Below are 18,580 nucleotides of genomic sequence, written 5' to 3' on the forward strand. Positions count from 1 at the left end.
GTGAATCAATCCAAATGGTCCCTGGCTACCTAAACAATCTTGAACCACACACCGTAAAAGATTTGGAAAGGGCTATTGGAAAAATGAGCTGGGTTAGGTCCACAATTCCTGGGTACCCTGGAATTGTCAGAAGGATAGAAGAAATAAAATTAGGACTAAGAAAATGGGATATAGAGAAGAAAAAATTAATAGAAAAAAACAGAAAATTAACCACAGAGGAAAAACAACTCTTTCAGGCCACAGTACAGCAAGTAAAAGAAGCTGTAAGAACGCTATCACCTGTCACGGGGATAGACCCGGTGACGCTGAAAACAGTGATGCAGGAGGACGGGGGATGGATAGAAGCAACGGAGGCAAGCAGTGAAAAGCCCTTCATGTATTATTCACATCGATTCTCAAATACAGAGCTAAAGTATGCTACAGTAGAACAAGAACTTTTGCTGTTATGGAAAGCATATAAAGAAATGAGAGCAATGTTTGGGGACAGAAGAGTGGTTGTAGAAACGGAAAATCCTCTGACAAAAGAAATTCATAAAGGGTCAGTAGAATTTGCAAAGGCATATCAAAGTAGGTGGGGAAAATGGACTTTGATGTTACAAGATAAACAATGGCGGTTTACGTTAGGAGAAAATAAAGGAAAAATCAAAGACATCCAAGAAGAAAGTCCACCGGAAGAATGGGATGGAATATATTCCATATTTACAGATGGAAGCATGACAGACAAAGATGAGATGGGCAAATGGGGCTTTATAGTGTATAAAAAGGAGAAGCAAGTGTGGCAACAAACAGGCCGAGAAGGCAAAACCGCACAGGAAGCTGAAGTTTTAGCATTGGTGAATGCGCTTCAGTATGCAAAAAAGAGAAAAATAAAAAAGCTAAAGATCATATCAGACAGTTGGTATGTAGTAGACGGAATAAAAAATAATCTACGATTTTGGAAAGCCAGAGACTATCAAAACTACCGAGGTAAAGAATTAGGACATAAAATACACTGGATAATTATTGCTCAGTTATTACAAAAAACACAAATATGGATTGAGCATGTAAGAAGTCACACAGGTCAAAGTGATTTTGATCATGAAGGAAATAAGAAAGTGGATGACCTTGTGCAAGCAAGGAAGAGCAAAACAAAATTAAAAGGAATAAGGGGGGTGTCCCTGCTGTTTCCTGAATCCTGGAGAAATCAAAGGGGGAAGATAGAAATACCCGAAATAGATAGAGAAAAATACCTAAAAACCATCCATGATATGCTCTTACACCCTGGGACAGAAAGAATAAAAAGCTGGTTGCGAGATCAGCAAGTAGAATTAAAACATTTAGAGGGAATGTTCGGTGAACTTCGTAGTAATTGCGAAAAATGCGCAAGGAAAAGAAATCTGCCACCTATGAAATACAATGAAAGGCCAATATCAACAGAAGTCGTGGGAGTGTCGGCATCTATGGATGTGGGACATTTACCAAAATTTAAAAAATATAAAAAGTTCTTGGTAATAGCAGACAATGCAGGAGGAAACACAAGGATATTTCCGCTGATGCATGAAACACAAGATGAGGCAGAAAAATGCTTCCTGTCTTATCTCCAGGGAAACATGACCATAACCAAAATAAGGAGTGATAATGCCACAATGTTCTCCGGTTCAAAGTTTCAAAAACTATTGTACGACCTTAAAATAGAACATGTTTTTTCGATACCTTATCAATCCAATACAAACGGCGTGGCGGAACGAGCGGTTAGATCGGCAAAAGAAGCAATAGCTGTGATAGGGAAAGGCTGGTGGAGGCCTGAAAATTTATTTTACATCAATCAAATATTAAGCCAGCCTAAACACCGTAAAACAGTTACCGAATTGACCCAGGATTATCCTGTGTTACAGGCAAAAGACGAGGTGTGGATAAATAACGGGGAAGGATTCCGGGTAATCGATCGACAGGAAGGTAACGTGATATACACTACAGATGGAGGGAAATATCACCCCAAGCAGGTCCGAATTAAAAGGCGGTTTAAGGAATAAAGATGTAATAGAGATTGATAGGCTGGGATCAATTCCAACAGGACCTCCGAAGTTTATGACATCGAAAGCTGCGATGGACCAAGCGGTTCTTCCCACATGGGAAGTTCCGTATCACCCTTCGGAGGTTGATGAGTTTTACCAGGTCTTACCGAACGAGGCTCATTTGACCATGGGATTGGTTATATTGTCAGCCCCTTGGGATGAAATGATAACGGTACGAGTATTATACCCAGGACATTCTCCTGGCTCTCTCCCAGAAGAAAGGGAATATCAGCCGGGGAGATGTTGTCTATGTATGGAGGAAGTTTTCTGTCTCAGATGGATGGGTAGAAGACAGGACAGGAGGTTAGGATATGACTGTCAGCCGGAAGGAAAATTGGTAGGACTGGAATTGGCCGGGGCCTGCCGAGTTTCATTCTGCACCAGGTGTTGGGATAATTATGGTGCCAGAATGATGTGTTGTCGTATAGACAGACATGAGTGGCCATGTAACTGTGTGGCAGGAGACGGTGGCAGTCTTCTTTTGTGCAGGAATGTACGCTTGGAGATGGCATCACTCCTGGCACACAGGACGAGCCACCAGTATCGACATAGGAGGTCAACGGGAAAATTAGCCCCGTGGAAACCAGGGACTCAGAAACATATGACAGAGAGAGGAGAAGTGGAGGAGTTAAAGGAGTTACCTCCTAAAATAGTAACGCACCTGAAAGATGGTGGTGCTTCTGCTAATTTTGTAGGAAAAACAGAAATGATAAATGAATTGTGTGATGGTTGGAGGATTCCAATAGCTTTCAAAACTAAACGTAGGTTTGCTAAAGATAAGGTAGAGCTCACAAACATAGGAGAAAAGCTAGGAGAAATGATTATAGCCCTGCAGGAGGAAAAGGAGGGAGGAAAAATTGAGGAATGGACGCCTCAAACGCTAAGTGCATCACAGAAAGATTGGATAACAACGGGGAGTGTGAATCCGGCTGGGGACCCAATGAGGGTTCAAGTGATAAAATGTAAATTAAGTATCTTAGTGGGGTCTGAAGTGACAGGAAAAAGAAAAGATAAGAGAAAAACAGAAGAGAGATATGAGGATCTTTATTTAATTATGGAGGTTCTCACTCAAAGATGCATAGAAAATAAATCTAACATGAGTCAGATCATTGCTGTAGCTGCTAAAGCATGGGTCCGCGGTGGAATAATCAGGACATCAAAATTAATGCGGGTGGCTCCAAAAGATAAGAAAAAGAGGCTTAGGTGGCTAACGGAATGGACAAAAAGGAGAAATCAAACAGAGGATGATGACCTCACGGGAGCAGAAGTTGAACCAAGGGAGACTTGGGTGGATGCTCCTGTGAATGCACATAATAATAAGGAAAAGGAAGGATCGAGGAGAAAGCTTGTCTTTAGTGAAGAAAGAGATGTAAAAAGACCACAGGAAAACGAATCTGATAATGAATAGCGAAAAAAAAAAAAAAAAAATATAGAGAGATAAAAATAGAAATGGAAAGATGTGAATAATATAAGGAAATAATTGTGGTACTATTCTCGTTACAGAGAGAGAAGTCATCCCATCGGAAGAATGGAACGGCTCCACCTAATTTGGAATAAAAGACATTATGATAAGGAGGCTAGAAAGGTATTATGGGAAAGAGATTATATCAAGGATATCAAAGAAAACAGACTTAAACCTTACGCCATAGCCGAAAAGAATAGGAAAAGAAAGGAATGGAGGCGGAGATGGGATGAAAAATCAAAAATAGGGATAATCAGTAAGGCCGTTGTAATCTTTCTGATATTGACACTCCTCGGCCTATTAACGGCAATTGGAGTCAGGACATGGATGGAACTAGGGAGGACAGGTTCCATTAAACGAGTGGTTAAAGAGAAACTGGTTAGGTGTAAATCATGTAATGTATATACACCCAGGGCAGAGGTAGAGATCCCCATCCCTTTTGGCACTGGGAGAAAGATGGTCTTTGATCAAGAGAGATACATAAGAGGAGGGATCCAATTCCTAGCTCTCACCCGAGGCTTGGTGGGAAGATGTGACAGGGAATTTTTTCTCCCTGAAATTACGGATCATAAATTAAAACAAGGGCATAATGAGGGAGATGAGAATAGGCGGCTTAGCTGCATTGAATATGACCAACACCCGAGGTCAAATCGGCCTGACAAATGCCTAAAGGAATTAATGTGGAAAAAGCTGGTGCTAAGAAACAACACAGCTTTAATGGAAAATCTTATGGATAAAGGGGAGGAAATATGCAGGAAAATAAGACTTATAAAGTTAGAAATGGTTAAAAGGGGCCTGAGTGACTATAAAGGAGAAATAGGCTATGCAATAGAGGGATGTATTTCTCTGTTCCCGCACCCACGGGGTGTAAGGTCAAAGGAGGAGCAAACACTGTCTCCAACGGGATTAGTGAGTATAAACATTACAAAGCCACAAAGTAAAATTTCACCTGAGTCACCTATAAGGAAGATAAACACAACAACTCCCCCGACGGCTGCATTAGACAGTACAAATGGTAATATAACAAATAAAGGAAGTAAGAAGTGTGTAAAGAAAATGGAAACAATGAAACTTAACGGATGCAAGATAACCTTTGAGGCTTATCAGGGGCCATGCTGTGAGGAAATGATAATGAGGATAATGGAACAACTCTCAAGAGTGGCCTATAAAAACATGTGTGAGGCAGTAAGTGGGGACATGAAAATATACACGTGGGAAGATTATGAGGAGATTTATGGCAATACTAATAAAGAAGGATTTGTTGTGAGAAAGAGTCGTATTAGTGAAAAGGAGGGATATTTGATCCTGTCAGGGATAGAAAGGAGGAATACTTCAATAGAATGCAGGTATCAAGCTTATAGCCAGATAATAAGGAAAAAATGGGAAATAACTAAAGAGAAGTTCGGTATGTATAAAACATGCCAAAAAATAGACGAACACTCCGTGTGGAATGTTCCATCTCATGATGAGATCACAGAAGAACAGTATAGCATTGTAAAATATCCGTATGCGATTAATGAAGAGGTTTTTGGTAATTTTAAAATAGAATCTTTAGAAAATAAGGCTCTGGTTTATGACATTAGGACTATGCCATTGGTGACCCCGGGGTTTGCAATACAAAAAGACAAGGAGAGCTCAAAGAAAATTAGATGGAAACGTGGTATTGGAAAATATAGGGGACAAAAATGTAGCGTGGACGCCGTAAAATGGTATGTCAACATTTTCCAGAAATGGAAAGATGTGACAAGTAATTGGACTAGGAATTTCACATATGGTAATGGGACGCAGTGTAAATCAATAAAGTTACAGGAGACTATTTTGGACAAAATAATGATGCAGGAATTTTGGGATAAAGAATTAAATGGGAACCAATATCGTACAAGGAATGATAGTCTGTCACGGATTCAAGGGAGGAAATATTGGATTACACAGGGAAACGATGACAGAAATCCTTTAAGACATTGCGTTTTCTATTACAACCAAATTCCGGTGAGAAGATTGACCAATGGCGATAAGTCAGTTGAGTTGGGACTTTATAAGGAGGAGGAAGTCAAACAATGTTTTTACCTTAATGCCTATAATACAACGCCAATGTGGGCATCCAGTGTGGCACCTGACACCCATGTGATACCAACGTTATACCCACATATCAATACTGCCGAAGGATTAGGAATATGCAATAGAAGTAGTGAAGACTGTTTTACTGCTAATTCCGCGCTTAGAGGAGTCTATTGGAAGTGGCTATTGTTTGTATTACCTTCAGAAAAGCATAACGCAGGGGAAAATCCTGCTCGTCACAAAAGACATACAAAAGGTCCTGAGATGATGAAATTTCTTCAGAAATTTCCTAAGGTTCAACAAAGAATCATGTGGTATGAGACGGATGAGCATCAGGAAAATGATCTGTTATGCCAGAGTAGATATGCAAAAAATGGAAGGAATCTTAATCCCACCGACAAAGGGGGTAGCTGTTTTAGGCAAATTGTTGGGATAACGGTACCTATGATGACACAAAATAAATACAAAAAATGGGTAGAAATTAACCAAACAGCATGGTGGGTAAAGGCAAGGAGATGTATGTCTCTCACACTTGGGGTTGATTTGACGCAGGCTACGAATGCATATAAATTAATACTGGAAGTGGTCTTCAGCAACACCAGCAGAAAGGTAGCTGAAGAACCGTTTAGAAGTGATTTATGGGAAGAGGCGATGTGGAACTGCAGCGGACACCTACCTATAAATCTCACAGAACTAAGAAAGGAAGCAAAGATGAGGCCCTCTGCATTCTTTGAAGCCTGGGAATGGAGTCAATTAGCAGGTTTATTACTGGGACAGAATGAAGGCTGGAATAGTTTTGATTCGGCTGTAATGGGAGTCTTAGTGATTCCGCACCTGATAGCAATCCCTAGGGAGGATGGGTCGGTGTTACATAAATTTTTGGCTTATCCATTGCCTCCCGAAGACCATGACGGTTTGGAATTTTTTAATGAGAGGAACACCTTTGATTGGAAAGGAAAAATAGAAGTTAAGAAGGATTTGGGGAGTTTCTCTGATGAGATCAGGGTAGAAAATATGACAGAATGGGGAGAAGCAAGGAAGGAGTTTTTGCCAGAGGATATGCGCATATTAATAGAGGACATGCATATACGTTGGCAGATGCAGTTCTTTTATTCGTACCTGACAAAAACTACTTTTGGAAAGAGACAAGAGTGGATGGATGTGATGAAAATGTATAAGGCATACAAAGCATTTTTACAAAGAATAGAATATGAGAATACAGAGAGTACAGGTGAAATCTGGATTAAACCTTGGGCAGAAAAATTAGCTGCAAAAAAATATACATTAACAAATGAAGATAGGAAAATCCGCCATCTACTCCCAGACTTTTTGCACACAATTAAAAAGCATCACAAACACCAGGGTGAATGGAATTGGCAAGACTTCATACAGTCACCGTTCCCCTATCAAATGACTTTCCTCTATACCACCGAGAGATCATTATTCCTCACGGCACCCATAAATGATTGGAACGGCGAAAAGGATAATGAGACAATATTTAAGAAATGGTTGCCACTAACTCCTGATGCTCAATGGCATCAGCTTCGCTGGTCTCACGAAGATGAATCATGGAATCTGACGATTACAGAGGCGGCAGGTGCGAGAATAATTGGAAAGAAACCAGTAATAAAGAATGGTGAGACTTATGTAGAAAATATATGGAATACAGCTGAAGTTGAATGGCAACCTTGTAGGATGAGAGGAGGCGAATGGGAGTGTCTTAAAGATAAAACTCTAATACAGGAACTAAAGAAAACTGTAAATTCCACATATGCCTTTGCATCACACGATATGCTGACCGAGAACAGAAGAGGGATGTGTGTGATTCCCGGAAAGCATGTGAGGGTACCTCACTGGCCATCCCATGTGGCGTCTGTCGGATGGTTACAGGGAATAGACATAGGAGGATTGATGTATGATAGATTGAGGTTTGTTAGAAATGTGCTTTGTGATGGAAACAAATTAAAAAATAGGGAGAAAACTGTTCCAATTTTTCAGGAATGGAAAAATGATAATACAAAAATGAAACTAAAAGAAGATAGCCCATGGTATATCCCAACTGATACTGTGAGGAATTGTGCAGTGACAGAAATCGATAACTCAAGAATTGTACTGGAGGCCTCGGATGATGTTTTTAACTGTGAAGCAATAGGGAAGCATAGTTATAGAGAAAAGAGTATGGAAAAAAGGGGGACAGGCCTGCCAGCTTGGAGGATGTTTGGGGCTATGATGATCGGGGTCGCCGTACAGGGAGTAAAAAAGGGAGTGGTTGAAACTGCTCAAAATGTTTGGTGGTGGACCAAAGAAATAATGTGGTACCTTAAATGGATAATGCTAGCTATTGGGGGTATAATATTTTTGGCAGTAGTAGGAAAAATATTAGCAATTTTAAATTGCTGCAGAAAAATGTGCAACTGGGCATTTAGTAGAGCAGATAGAAGACACGAAACATTAGTGACTCAGTCTGCCAGGAAGTTGGACAAAGAAATACAAAAGAAGAAGAAAAGGCATCGTTTTAGGAAGAAAGGAGAGGCCCTTTAACCAGGGGCCTCCTGCTCAGCAAAGGCGTAAAAAACATCATAAGATTGGGCGTTGACAGGGCGTTCCCCGCCCACGGGGGGGGAATAGAGGGCTCCTCTCAAGAGATATATACTGCCCATGAGGCGCCTTTCGTTACTCTTGCACAAGGAAACGACCTGCAGGAGAACTGATAAGCAGCTAACAGGCGACTGACAGAGACCTGACCAGATAAAAGGAGAATAGAAATGGCTGAAGCAACACCCAATTTCTACCATCCGGTAAATATAACAACAACTCTCACATCCACACCTATGCCTTGCAGCACGGCACTAAATAAACCTTTAGAGGGTACACTGGTTTTCAGCTGTTTAATACAACTGATATTGTGCTATGCTAATACAACAAAAATATTAAGAAACAACACAAATACGAATATGGATTGGGAATTTTGTAGTAAGGAATGGGAAAAGTGTGAGAAAAATCGACTGACAACAACTGAGGCACTAACTGCCTACTGCCACCACTATGTCCCTTCGGATGATACACTTGTGTTCCGCTGTTTAATACAACTGATGTTGTGTTATGACAGTGAAATTCAAAATAACACAGAAAGAATAATAGACTGGCAACTTTGTGCAAAGCAATTGGAAAATTGTGAGGCAATGACACTGGCACTTAACGAAAACCCAGCTGTCAGCCATGAGAATATAATTCTAAAAATTAACGCAGACTTCTTTCTGCTGGCCATAATAGCATGTCTATTGATTTTGATAGCGAGGAGAAACAACTTAATTGAATGGATAAAAGTTTTAACCTCATCAATTATGATAATTGTGGTGGGTATTCTCAGAAGATTCCTGCTGAGAATCACACCTTTACATACCTCCTTAGTAATTTTTTACATTTTATTTGGTGGCCTCCCTACCCGCAATTGGCAGGATGAATTCTGGATTGCGACCACAGTTATATACATCCTAGATATAATTTTAACTATAGTTAGGATAAAGACAACAAGAGTTAACCACTTTCGTTTTATAGGCGCAGGTATATATTCAATTTGTTTTCTATTAATATTAATAGCTATGTACAAAAAGGGATCGGCCCTCAGCAAAAAAATGACAAAAAATTTAGCAATAACATGGGGGTTTTTTATCTTCTCAGGAATCATCATGATAACTATGGGACAACCTACACAAGTTTTGGCCATAGCCTTTGTGGGGTTCGTCATAGGAATAAATCACCATAAAAGATTGATAGTACGGGATAGAAATGTTATTGACAGGGGAGGAATCCCCTTGCATAATATTTAATTTCATGCTAATGTTTGAATTCTCCTCCCCCATCATAGGACGGAAAATTGGTGCCCCGCGACATGACACTTCTACCAGAAAAAGCAGAATGGTACACCAAACAAATAAGGATTGCGGATGCAGAGCACGAGAGATCCCCAAGGGATTATGCTCCTGTGGGCGTCAGTAAAATGAGAGAAATTAATGACGATGCCTGGTTTTGGATGTCTTTCAGGCTTAACAAGTATAGATCTGATGGGAGAAATGGAGAGTTGCGCAAAGTGATTTGGGATACCTCAGGAATAAGGGGACAAGATGGATATTTAAATGACACGCCATACCCTTTCCGTAGGTGCGTGGGACTAAATCTCCCTACACCAGCATGGATTAGAATTAATGGGGCCCAAAGAGAAAATAAGAATATAAAGACTACAATGATCATGTCCAAAGGTTTATTGATCCAAAACGAAAACAGAGAGTACAGATCTGCCTGTTTGGAATTAGATGTTGACGGTAATCCCTTTATATCAGAAGACAAACCCCTGCATTGGCACCCAGGGGTTCTACCGTGTGACGTGATGATACCAAATGGGGCCACAATGGCAGAGGCTTTTGAAACTGATACAACTGGCTTTTTGCCCTTGTATGAGTTGCATCCTCGAATGGGAGTAGAGTTGTGGGAAGTGTTAATCAACCCACAGGATGGGGGGTGCCCATTTTGGCTTTTCGGGCAGAGGTTATTTTTAATGACACCAGAACCTTCAGTGAGATGGAACGATAGGGAAATGGCCGCTAGGCACCCCGATTACAAAAAGCAATCGGAAAGGATAAGCTGGGGTTTACGAGGCAGCACACGCTGGTGCCACACGGGGAGGAGGTGGTCTGCTTCTATGACATGTGACAGGGTCAGAATGGAAAGCGGCCCCCTGAACTCGCGGGATCTTAGATCCACTGATTGCGGGGGTCCTGATTTAACGTACTGGGGGGATGCTTGGGTGCCCCGCAATAAAAAAGTCTATGAGACACCCTTGACCCTGGGGAATTACCCCTATCCGGACAGGGATACTCCTTATTTCTTCAGTGAAATTACTGAGGGAAGGATGAGTTACCTGAACCCCCATCTTTACCTAATGACGAGAGCAGAAGCAAGGAAAGTTAATTTTACTGCACTCAGACAGGTGAGGGAGTTAGGCGATGGAATGGAGACAATTAACATCGGGAGTGACTACATCTCGTTTTACCAGAAACGTTACCAAAAACAAAACAGAAAAAACAACATCCTTGAAAAAAACAGATGTGGGGATATGTCCAAAATTCCTGCCGTGGCTCGGTTCCTGGCATTAGGGTGGAGCATGAGTGATGATAAAGACATAGAAGAGAAACTTAGCATTGAGGACGGGGAGGGAAGTGATTCTTCTTCAGGAGATGAAAAAGCTGGAGTTGGTTCCCCCGCTAAAAGACGAGGAGAGGATGGAGATGATATGGGTCCGGAGTGGAAAAAGGAGAGAATGGCTCTGACTGAGGCCCTGTCTGTGTCACCTCCTCGTGCTGTCTCACAGTCTCCTGCGTGTATGGAGATGGAATGGGAGAGAGATGACAACACAGGAGAGATCTTCTTTGCCGAAAGGGTGGCCAGAATATCCCCCTTCCCCACTGTGATGAAAGTCGAGTCTGCTGAAGAAGTGGCTGACTGCTTTCCCCCGCTGGAAAATGAATCGGATGATGATGGGGCGGAGCTGTTGGGTGCAGAGACATTCGTGGGTGAAAGGGGGGGGGAGGCCCCCAATGAAGGCATAGAGACAGTGACACCTGCCCCGACTGATGACAGTCTGGAAAGACTGGAGCGGGCGTTCTCGGTTCTCAGCGTCATACTGGAAGACGTCAGGGGTGTCGTTATGTCGGTTGTGAAGGAGGGTCTCACCCCGCCACAAGGGGCCTCGGATGCCAGCAGGCTCTGAGAAGTAATTCCGTAAGGGGTTGACACCCTAGACGGGGGTGGCTACTCTGGAAACACCCGGCGGGCGACAGCTCTGACCGATGCCGGTCATATATGCTCATGATGATTAATAAGGAGGATGTTGTACGTTGTGTGTATTAATCATTCATTCATTATTTTGCAAAGAAGTGTTTATTTAACCACTACAGCTATATGCCTGTCCTGATGTGTCACGCCTATTAAACTGCCATTATTATAAAAAATGATAGGAAAAATGTTACACAAGAAAAGTTATGACCATCTGGTGCTAACACTTCTATTTTCATAAAAAAAGGGATACTGTGTTTTGCTAAAACGCCTTGTGCAACCTTTTACACTGTTGTACTCCCGTTGAACCATGACATCTGCATATATGCATAACCTTTTGTACTCTTGTATGCCATGACATCTGAGTGAACTTGAAGCATCTGTTACACCAGTAAGGCATTGAAAAAAAAAAAAAAAAAAATGTACTTGTATTCTCTTTTCCTATTCGCTAAGGCGTTCAGGGCATGAATTATGACACACTATCACGCCACGCTTCTTGCTATATATATCTCACTGATTTTTACACTGGGGGAGCTTTTTAGAGACGGACATTCTAGTTGTTCGGCAGGCCCCTGTCCGTTCTTGTCGGCTGTCAGTTCAGGACTTTGATACTTTGAAACTTGTGATTGACTTTTGATTTTCTTTTTGTTTAATTTTTGTGAAACCTGTAATAAAATATATTAACTATTAAGAAGCCTTCTTGAGTAAATTAACCGCCTGCAATCATCCACCTGAGACAGCGCCCGGGTTTTGAAAAACACACTTCTAGACCTCTGGTAAGTGAAAGCCCCCTCGGCTCCTTTCCTCACAGAGAAGGGAAAGGGGGGGGGCTAGCTCATACTGTTGTAAAAAAGAATCGTTTCCAGCTTTGACCTACACTGGGCAGGTCTTTATATCAATCTCAAAAATAAAAAAGCGAGACTTCTCATAGACTTTCTATAGGAGTAAACACAATCAGTCCTTTTCTTTATTAAGGTAACACTTGATAGAGGATAGGCAGCCAGCCTCGGTGACAAGGTAGAGGGGGAATTCTTGTATTAAGAACGGCAGTTTTAGATCCCCTACCGTTATAAAGTCCCGCGGGCTAACGACAGTTTGTATGTGGGTATGTTTGTATGTGAGTATGTGAATATGTTTGTATGTGGGTATGTGAGTATGTGGGTATGTGAGTATGTGAGTATGTTTGTATGTGAGTATGTGAGTATGTGATTATGTTTGTATGTGAGTATGTGAGTATGTTTGTATGTGGGTATGTGAGTATGTGGGTATGTGAGTATGTGAGTATGTGATTATGTTTGTATGTGGGTATGTGAGTATGTGGGTATGTGAGTATGTGATTATGTTTGTATGTTTGTATGTGGGTATGTGAGTATGTGAGTATGTGATTATGTTTGTATGTGGGTATGTGAGTATGTGAGTATGTGATTATGTTTGTATGTGGGTATGTGAGTATGTGAGTATGTGATGGGGCACAAGTAGGGGATTTTATTTTGGTTTGGGTTTATTGTGGTGTGGCTTTTTGATTGCATGCTGTGTGCTTTTATTATGGCTTTTTGGTTGCATATTTTGGATACCGCCCCTTTTAGCCTGTTGCCCCTAGCAACCCCAGCAACTGTCACTTTTGGCTAATCAATGGCCCCCTGCAATCAAACACACCTGCGACGCATCAGACCGGACCATAAAGAGGAGGGCACGGAAGACAACGAAAAACGCGGACGACAGACGTGCCTTGCTGAGGGAGGACGCGGACGTACATCTGATTGGAAGCCCTCGAGTACACAGCAGACCCCGCGAGCAAGCGGAGCGAGACGGAGATCGTGCCCCGATGCGAAACTACAGTAGAGGCAGGGGAGACCCTGCCTTGCCTGTAAGTATACAGACGCCCTGGGGGCGTGTCGGCTGTGGGTTCGTGGGGACGTGGCGCTGTGTGCTGGCTGTGTCATTCTGTGACAAGGAGGATCGAGACCCAGGGGCTGCGGTAGTCCATCAGAGCGGCCCGGACGTGCAAGCGGAGCGAGACGGAGACCGTGCCCCGACGCGAAACTACAGTGCCTGAGAGGTCCCTGAAAGTGGATGAGCTGCGGTATTTACGCACGGCGCCCGGACTGGTCTATACTGCCCTCTCTGGATAATATTTTAGATTGGTATTCAATGTTTGTTTTAATAGTGTGGTGCGACTCTTTTAGATTTGCAAATATTAATCAATTTAGTATTTCTAAAACCTTCTCGGTTCCATTACAAGTATGTGAGTATGTGGGTATGTGGGTATGTGGGTATGTTTGTATGTGGGTATGTTTGTTTGTGGGTATGTGAGTATGTTTGTTTGTGGGTTTGTTTGTATGTGAGTATGTGAGTATGTAAGCAGTAATGCGTTACCGCCCCAACATTACTTTTGACAGTCACTAATACTCTAACGGAATATTTTTTAAGGGAATAACGCATTAACCGTTACAATAGTTGCGTTTGTCCGTTACTTTACTAGCTGCAGTATACTTTCTGTTTACAGTGGCATTTCATTTTTTGCGGGATGCCGTGCCAAACACGGTAAAACAGAAGAAGAAGAAGCATTGTTAGCGTGTCTCTGTTTACATCACGTGCGCCAATCATGGCGAGTCAATGTGTTGAGCAGGATGAGCTTCTCATAGTGGATATAGCGCATTATTTTACCAAATTGTCTCCAAATGATACCTGTATCAGTGAAGCTAAGCTAACGCTGCGTTGGTAGACATGAGGGAAGCCTCTGCACTGAAACAACAGCGGTTGGATTTTAACGGACTGTGACTGTTGCACGGTATGTTGTAAGTAAGCAGTCTGTCACTACTGCTGAGTCATCGCTAACAACAGCTCGTTAGCCTGATACGTTTTACATTGTGTAGTTGAGAAAAATGCTGTGAATTAGTTTTTCCACACTTCTTTTTATAAGAATTTTTAACAGCAGAATGTGCATTTGGAATATGCACAGCTTACTTTACATTACTGTGCTAAGGTTGAAAAATTACTGTTTTAATGAATGAATAAAGTTTGAGCAGCTGTTTGGTGCTTTATATGCACATCATTTATGGTTGTTTTATAGCAGTTTTTGTAAAGAAGAGTTGGTCAAAATTTATTCCGAATGTTAATTCCATTGCTTTAATTTATGTATTTTAGAAGGTTTTTATGTATTTATGTTGTACGTTGTTGGTGATACTTGTACTAAAGCTAAAGGCAACATTCTAAGGCTAAACACAACTGTTTTTATGATGCTGAAGCCACTTTCATTTTTGATTCTGAATAATATTCAGGTTGTTTTGTGTTTTATTTATTTCACAATTCTTTGTAACATTTTCAGTTTCTGCTGGTCTCAGGTAAATAAACTGGTATTGAAAGAATACTTAGTGTTTGAGTCAGATTGGTGTTTGTAAAGATTAATACTGAGCAGAGTTTAGTTCTGTTAATGTAAATAATTATAAACTGTAGGGTTGGATACAATAACATTTCATTTATCAGAGGCTTTTATACAAAACAATGTTAACACAGGATCAGTAGTGGTAGGAGGGATTCAAACCACTGACCCTCTGATTATAAGCCAGCTTCATTAACCACTATTCCTCCACCACACAGTTGATCAACAGTGGATTATAATATTATTACATCACTGATATGAAGCTGTACAGACACTAATGACCCAAAACATTATTAAAAGTTACTTTTTCCTGTAACACATTAGTTTATGGTGTAAGTAATCAAAAATAGTAACTGAGTTACTTTGTGAATGAAGTAACTCGTAACGGTAACTAGTTATGTTTTTTCAGTAACTAGCACATCACTGGTTGTGAGTATGTGAGTATGTATCCAAACAGAATACATATAAAAATATAAAAACTGAATTAAAAATATATGTTTTATAATGTATTCTATGCAAACACAATACATGTATTAATAAAAAACCCTGCATAGAATAAATTATAAAACATGTTTGTTTTTGTACAAACACATTGCTTTGAAATTTAATTTTCAATCTCAGGACAGCGGAACCAGCAAAAATTAATTTTCAGGTAGTGCGCATGCTGAAGGTAAACTCAGGCCGTGACATCGGTTTTTTATATTTTGGATAAGTCCGTTATTTTTGGAGTTAGACGTTCACTGACAAAAAAATAAAAAAATAAATTAAATAAGTACGTAAGTCAGTAAATAAACAAACAAATAAATAAGTAAAAAACAAAATCAATAATTAAATAAATAGTACAAATGCAAGTAAATAAATAAACAGACAAATAAATAAATACATAAATAAATAGATAAGTAAATAAACAATCACATAAAAAAGTAAATACACAAATAAGTAAGTAATTAAGTAAATAAATGAGTAAATACGTAAGTAAAGGAGTAAATAAGTGAGTAAATAGATAAACAAATAATTAAATACATAATAATTGAATACATAAATAAGTGAGTGAGTGTCCTCCCTACTGTAGTTTAGTTTGGCCTGGATCTCCAATCTTTTTAGTTTTGTTCTGTAGCTACTTTTAAGAACCTTTTGTTAATAAATACTTTGAAAAACCTTGATTTCTGCTCTGTGTCTTTTATGTTGCCGTTAAATAAAATAATACACTTGAGCTTTTCATAAACGTAAGCATCGAACTTCGACAGTAAATATTAGTAGAGAAATGGAAAATGTTGGTTTTTGACACTTGGTGCAACCTTGACCTTAACCTTGACATTTTGGCTCCAAAAAAAATCGACTGCACATCACTGACATTGTCCCTATAAGATGACATACGTGTCATTAGTGCTGCATTAATAGTCTAGGAGGATTTCCACGTGGAAGAAAAATAATACATTTGTGAAGCGCTTTGTCTCCTTTGTGTTGTTGTGGAAACAGTTGTCCTGTCCCCGGCTACAGCACGTGCACTGGGTGTTTGTGGGTGTCCTGATTGGGGGGGTGAGTGGGTCCTGGGGGTGCAGCAGCAGTGGCCAGCAGGGTAAACAACATGTAATACCGCACCCGTCCACACGAGGGCGATGTTTCTGCTAGAAATTAAGAAAAGTGATGTAATGATCTACCTGCTGTTCATCTGGGAAATGTTGATTAAAGACAGTTATGTAACTATAGCAACAACAAATAAAGAGAAAGAAAGTGAACTAGGCTGGAGAATGAATAAATCAGATCATATATTTTTCACACTGAGTTTTTGTTTTGGTGACTTTGGGGATTCATATTTTAAATAAGATAAGAATACAGCTTTAAAAACAATAACATTTGGTCATTGGTTAGAAAATGTGGTTCAGTGAATATGAAACTTGGTCATAATGAAGACAAGGTTGATTTTAAATATTGTGTCTGAGTTTAATCTCTCACTCATCGACGTAAATGTTGAATATTCAAATTAGGGATGCACTGAAATTAAAATTTGTGGTCGAAACCGATTAAAATACAAACACTTGGCCAAATATCAAATGCGGTTGTTGAGTTTTCTCATACTTTTAAAGAAAGTACAACTTTATTAAATATTCTGACATTTTTAAAATATTCCAGTAGCTTTTGTTTTTCAAAAAATCACAACAAAGTTTTTCATTTATATTAGCTCTTCAAATAAAACAAAACATGCATTCAAAAAAAAACCTAAAGTACATTAAAGTGGATAAACCCACAATAAATGAACTATTGTCCTTTTGGCACAAGTCTGCTTAACCACAGTAAAAAGGCTAATAATGTAAACCTATAAAATCTATATTTTACCAAATTTCGTGTTATCCTCATTCATTTTTTTAATTCCGTTTATTTATATTTGTTTTTAAATCGTGTAAGGAAACAAAATAAACACTAATAAATAAATTTAAAAAAAACCTCATAATTAAACAAAAATCTATGTCAAAAATAAATGAAGATACAATTAAAAAGTAGATATAAGTTAGATTGTCATCGATTATTCTGATCCTTTTTAATTATTTATAAATCATATAAAGATGTATGAGAACAGCATTAATGTCACCATATTCCTACTCAGGGATCAATGATTTAATGAATCTGATCAGGTTTATTGATTAAGTTTTGATCAACTTAGTTTAAATTAACCTAATTTAAATGATCATGATGACATCATTCCAGAACATTATGATTAAACAAAAATAAACAGACATGGATGCATCAGTAATTTCACCACTAGGGGTCAGAATATTTACAGTATCAGAAGTAATCAATAATCTACGATGTTTCAGACTCTACAATCCCTGGTATCAATGATCGTCCACAACAACAGAACAACTTTATTTACAGATCTTCTGTAGCTCTGATGAGATGTAGTTAGAATGTAACATTCTAATAACGTTGCTCCACTGAAACGGTTGTACTTGAGGTAGCTAGCTGACTGTGAATGTGTAGCTACGAGACACGGACAAAAGAACTAAAGGACAACATGGACTGAGTTATTCTTAGTTAACCAGACATAACAGATCAAACACTGAGTAGATGAAGATGATTAAAGCTGATCACGTTCTCACGGAGCACCACCGCACTTCACAAAAAACAGACAGAGCCGCGGATGGTCGCCTCGGTACTGCGCTCTCTCGTAGTTGTTTCGTTTTTCTTTATTTTTGTAGTTTATTGCTCCCCTTCTCTGGTCTCTTTCACCAGAGAAGAACTAATAAACGTAGGACAGTCCTCTGCTGATCTTTTTTCACCGGTTTTCATTGAACCAGAAAGTTATGCAGAGATTCTCACCAGAGGAGCAGCAGCTCTCTATGGAATTTGCAGGAGACGCCGTAGACGCAGACGGGGTAAATGAGCAGGCACGCTCGTTAAACTGAGGCAGCGGGGATTACGCACTGCGCTTCCATCCATTCACCTGGCAAATGTCCGCTCATTGGGAAATAAAATGGATGAACTGCTGCTTCTAAACACCAGAAACTCAGACTTTTGCAGATCCGCCGCCCTGTGTTTTACTGAAACCTGGCTCAGTGAACTCATCCCGGACAGCTCTCTACATCTACCAGACTTTCAGCTCCTCAGAGCGGACCACGTAAAAGAGCTGTGGGAAGACGAGGGGCGGCGGAATATGCTTTTACATTAACCAAGGTTGGTGTACAGATGTTACAGTGTTGAAACAGACGTGTAGCCATAATCTGGAGAGTTTTTTCATAAACTGTAAACCGTTTTATTCTCCACGGGAGTTCTCCTCGTTTGTTATGGTCTGTG

General features: G+C 40.0%; 1 protein-coding gene across 1 annotated transcript; it reads left to right on the forward strand.

Annotated features, from left to right (window-relative positions):
• The first annotated feature begins 2,737 nt into the window (after positions 1 to 2,737).
• LOC114478732 (uncharacterized) lies at positions 2,738 to 12,097 on the forward strand. Its single transcript, XM_028471927.1, has 2 exons — positions 2,738 to 8,372; positions 9,443 to 12,097. The coding sequence occupies exons 1-2, from the start codon at positions 8,340 to 8,342 to the stop codon at positions 11,339 to 11,341; spliced, it is 1,932 nt and encodes a 643-aa protein (XP_028327728.1). The 5' UTR covers positions 2,738 to 8,339; the 3' UTR covers positions 11,342 to 12,097.
• The last annotated feature ends 6,483 nt before the right edge of the window (positions 12,098 to 18,580 follow it).

Source organism: Gouania willdenowi, chromosome 17, assembly GCF_900634775.1.
Source record: "Gouania willdenowi chromosome 17, fGouWil2.1, whole genome shotgun sequence".
Classification (NCBI taxonomy): Eukaryota; Metazoa; Chordata; class Actinopteri; order Blenniiformes; family Gobiesocidae; genus Gouania; species Gouania willdenowi.

What these genes read in the sequence shown, in the direction of transcription:
- LOC114478732 (XM_028471927.1), top strand. Translation starts at nt 8,340, where the DNA reads ATGGCTGAAGCAACACCCAATTTCTACCATCCG. An exon ending in CACCCAATTTCTACCATCCG is followed by an intron (nt 8,373 to 9,442) that starts GTAAATATAACA and finishes CCCCCATCATAG; the next exon opens with GACGGAAAATTGGTGCCCCG.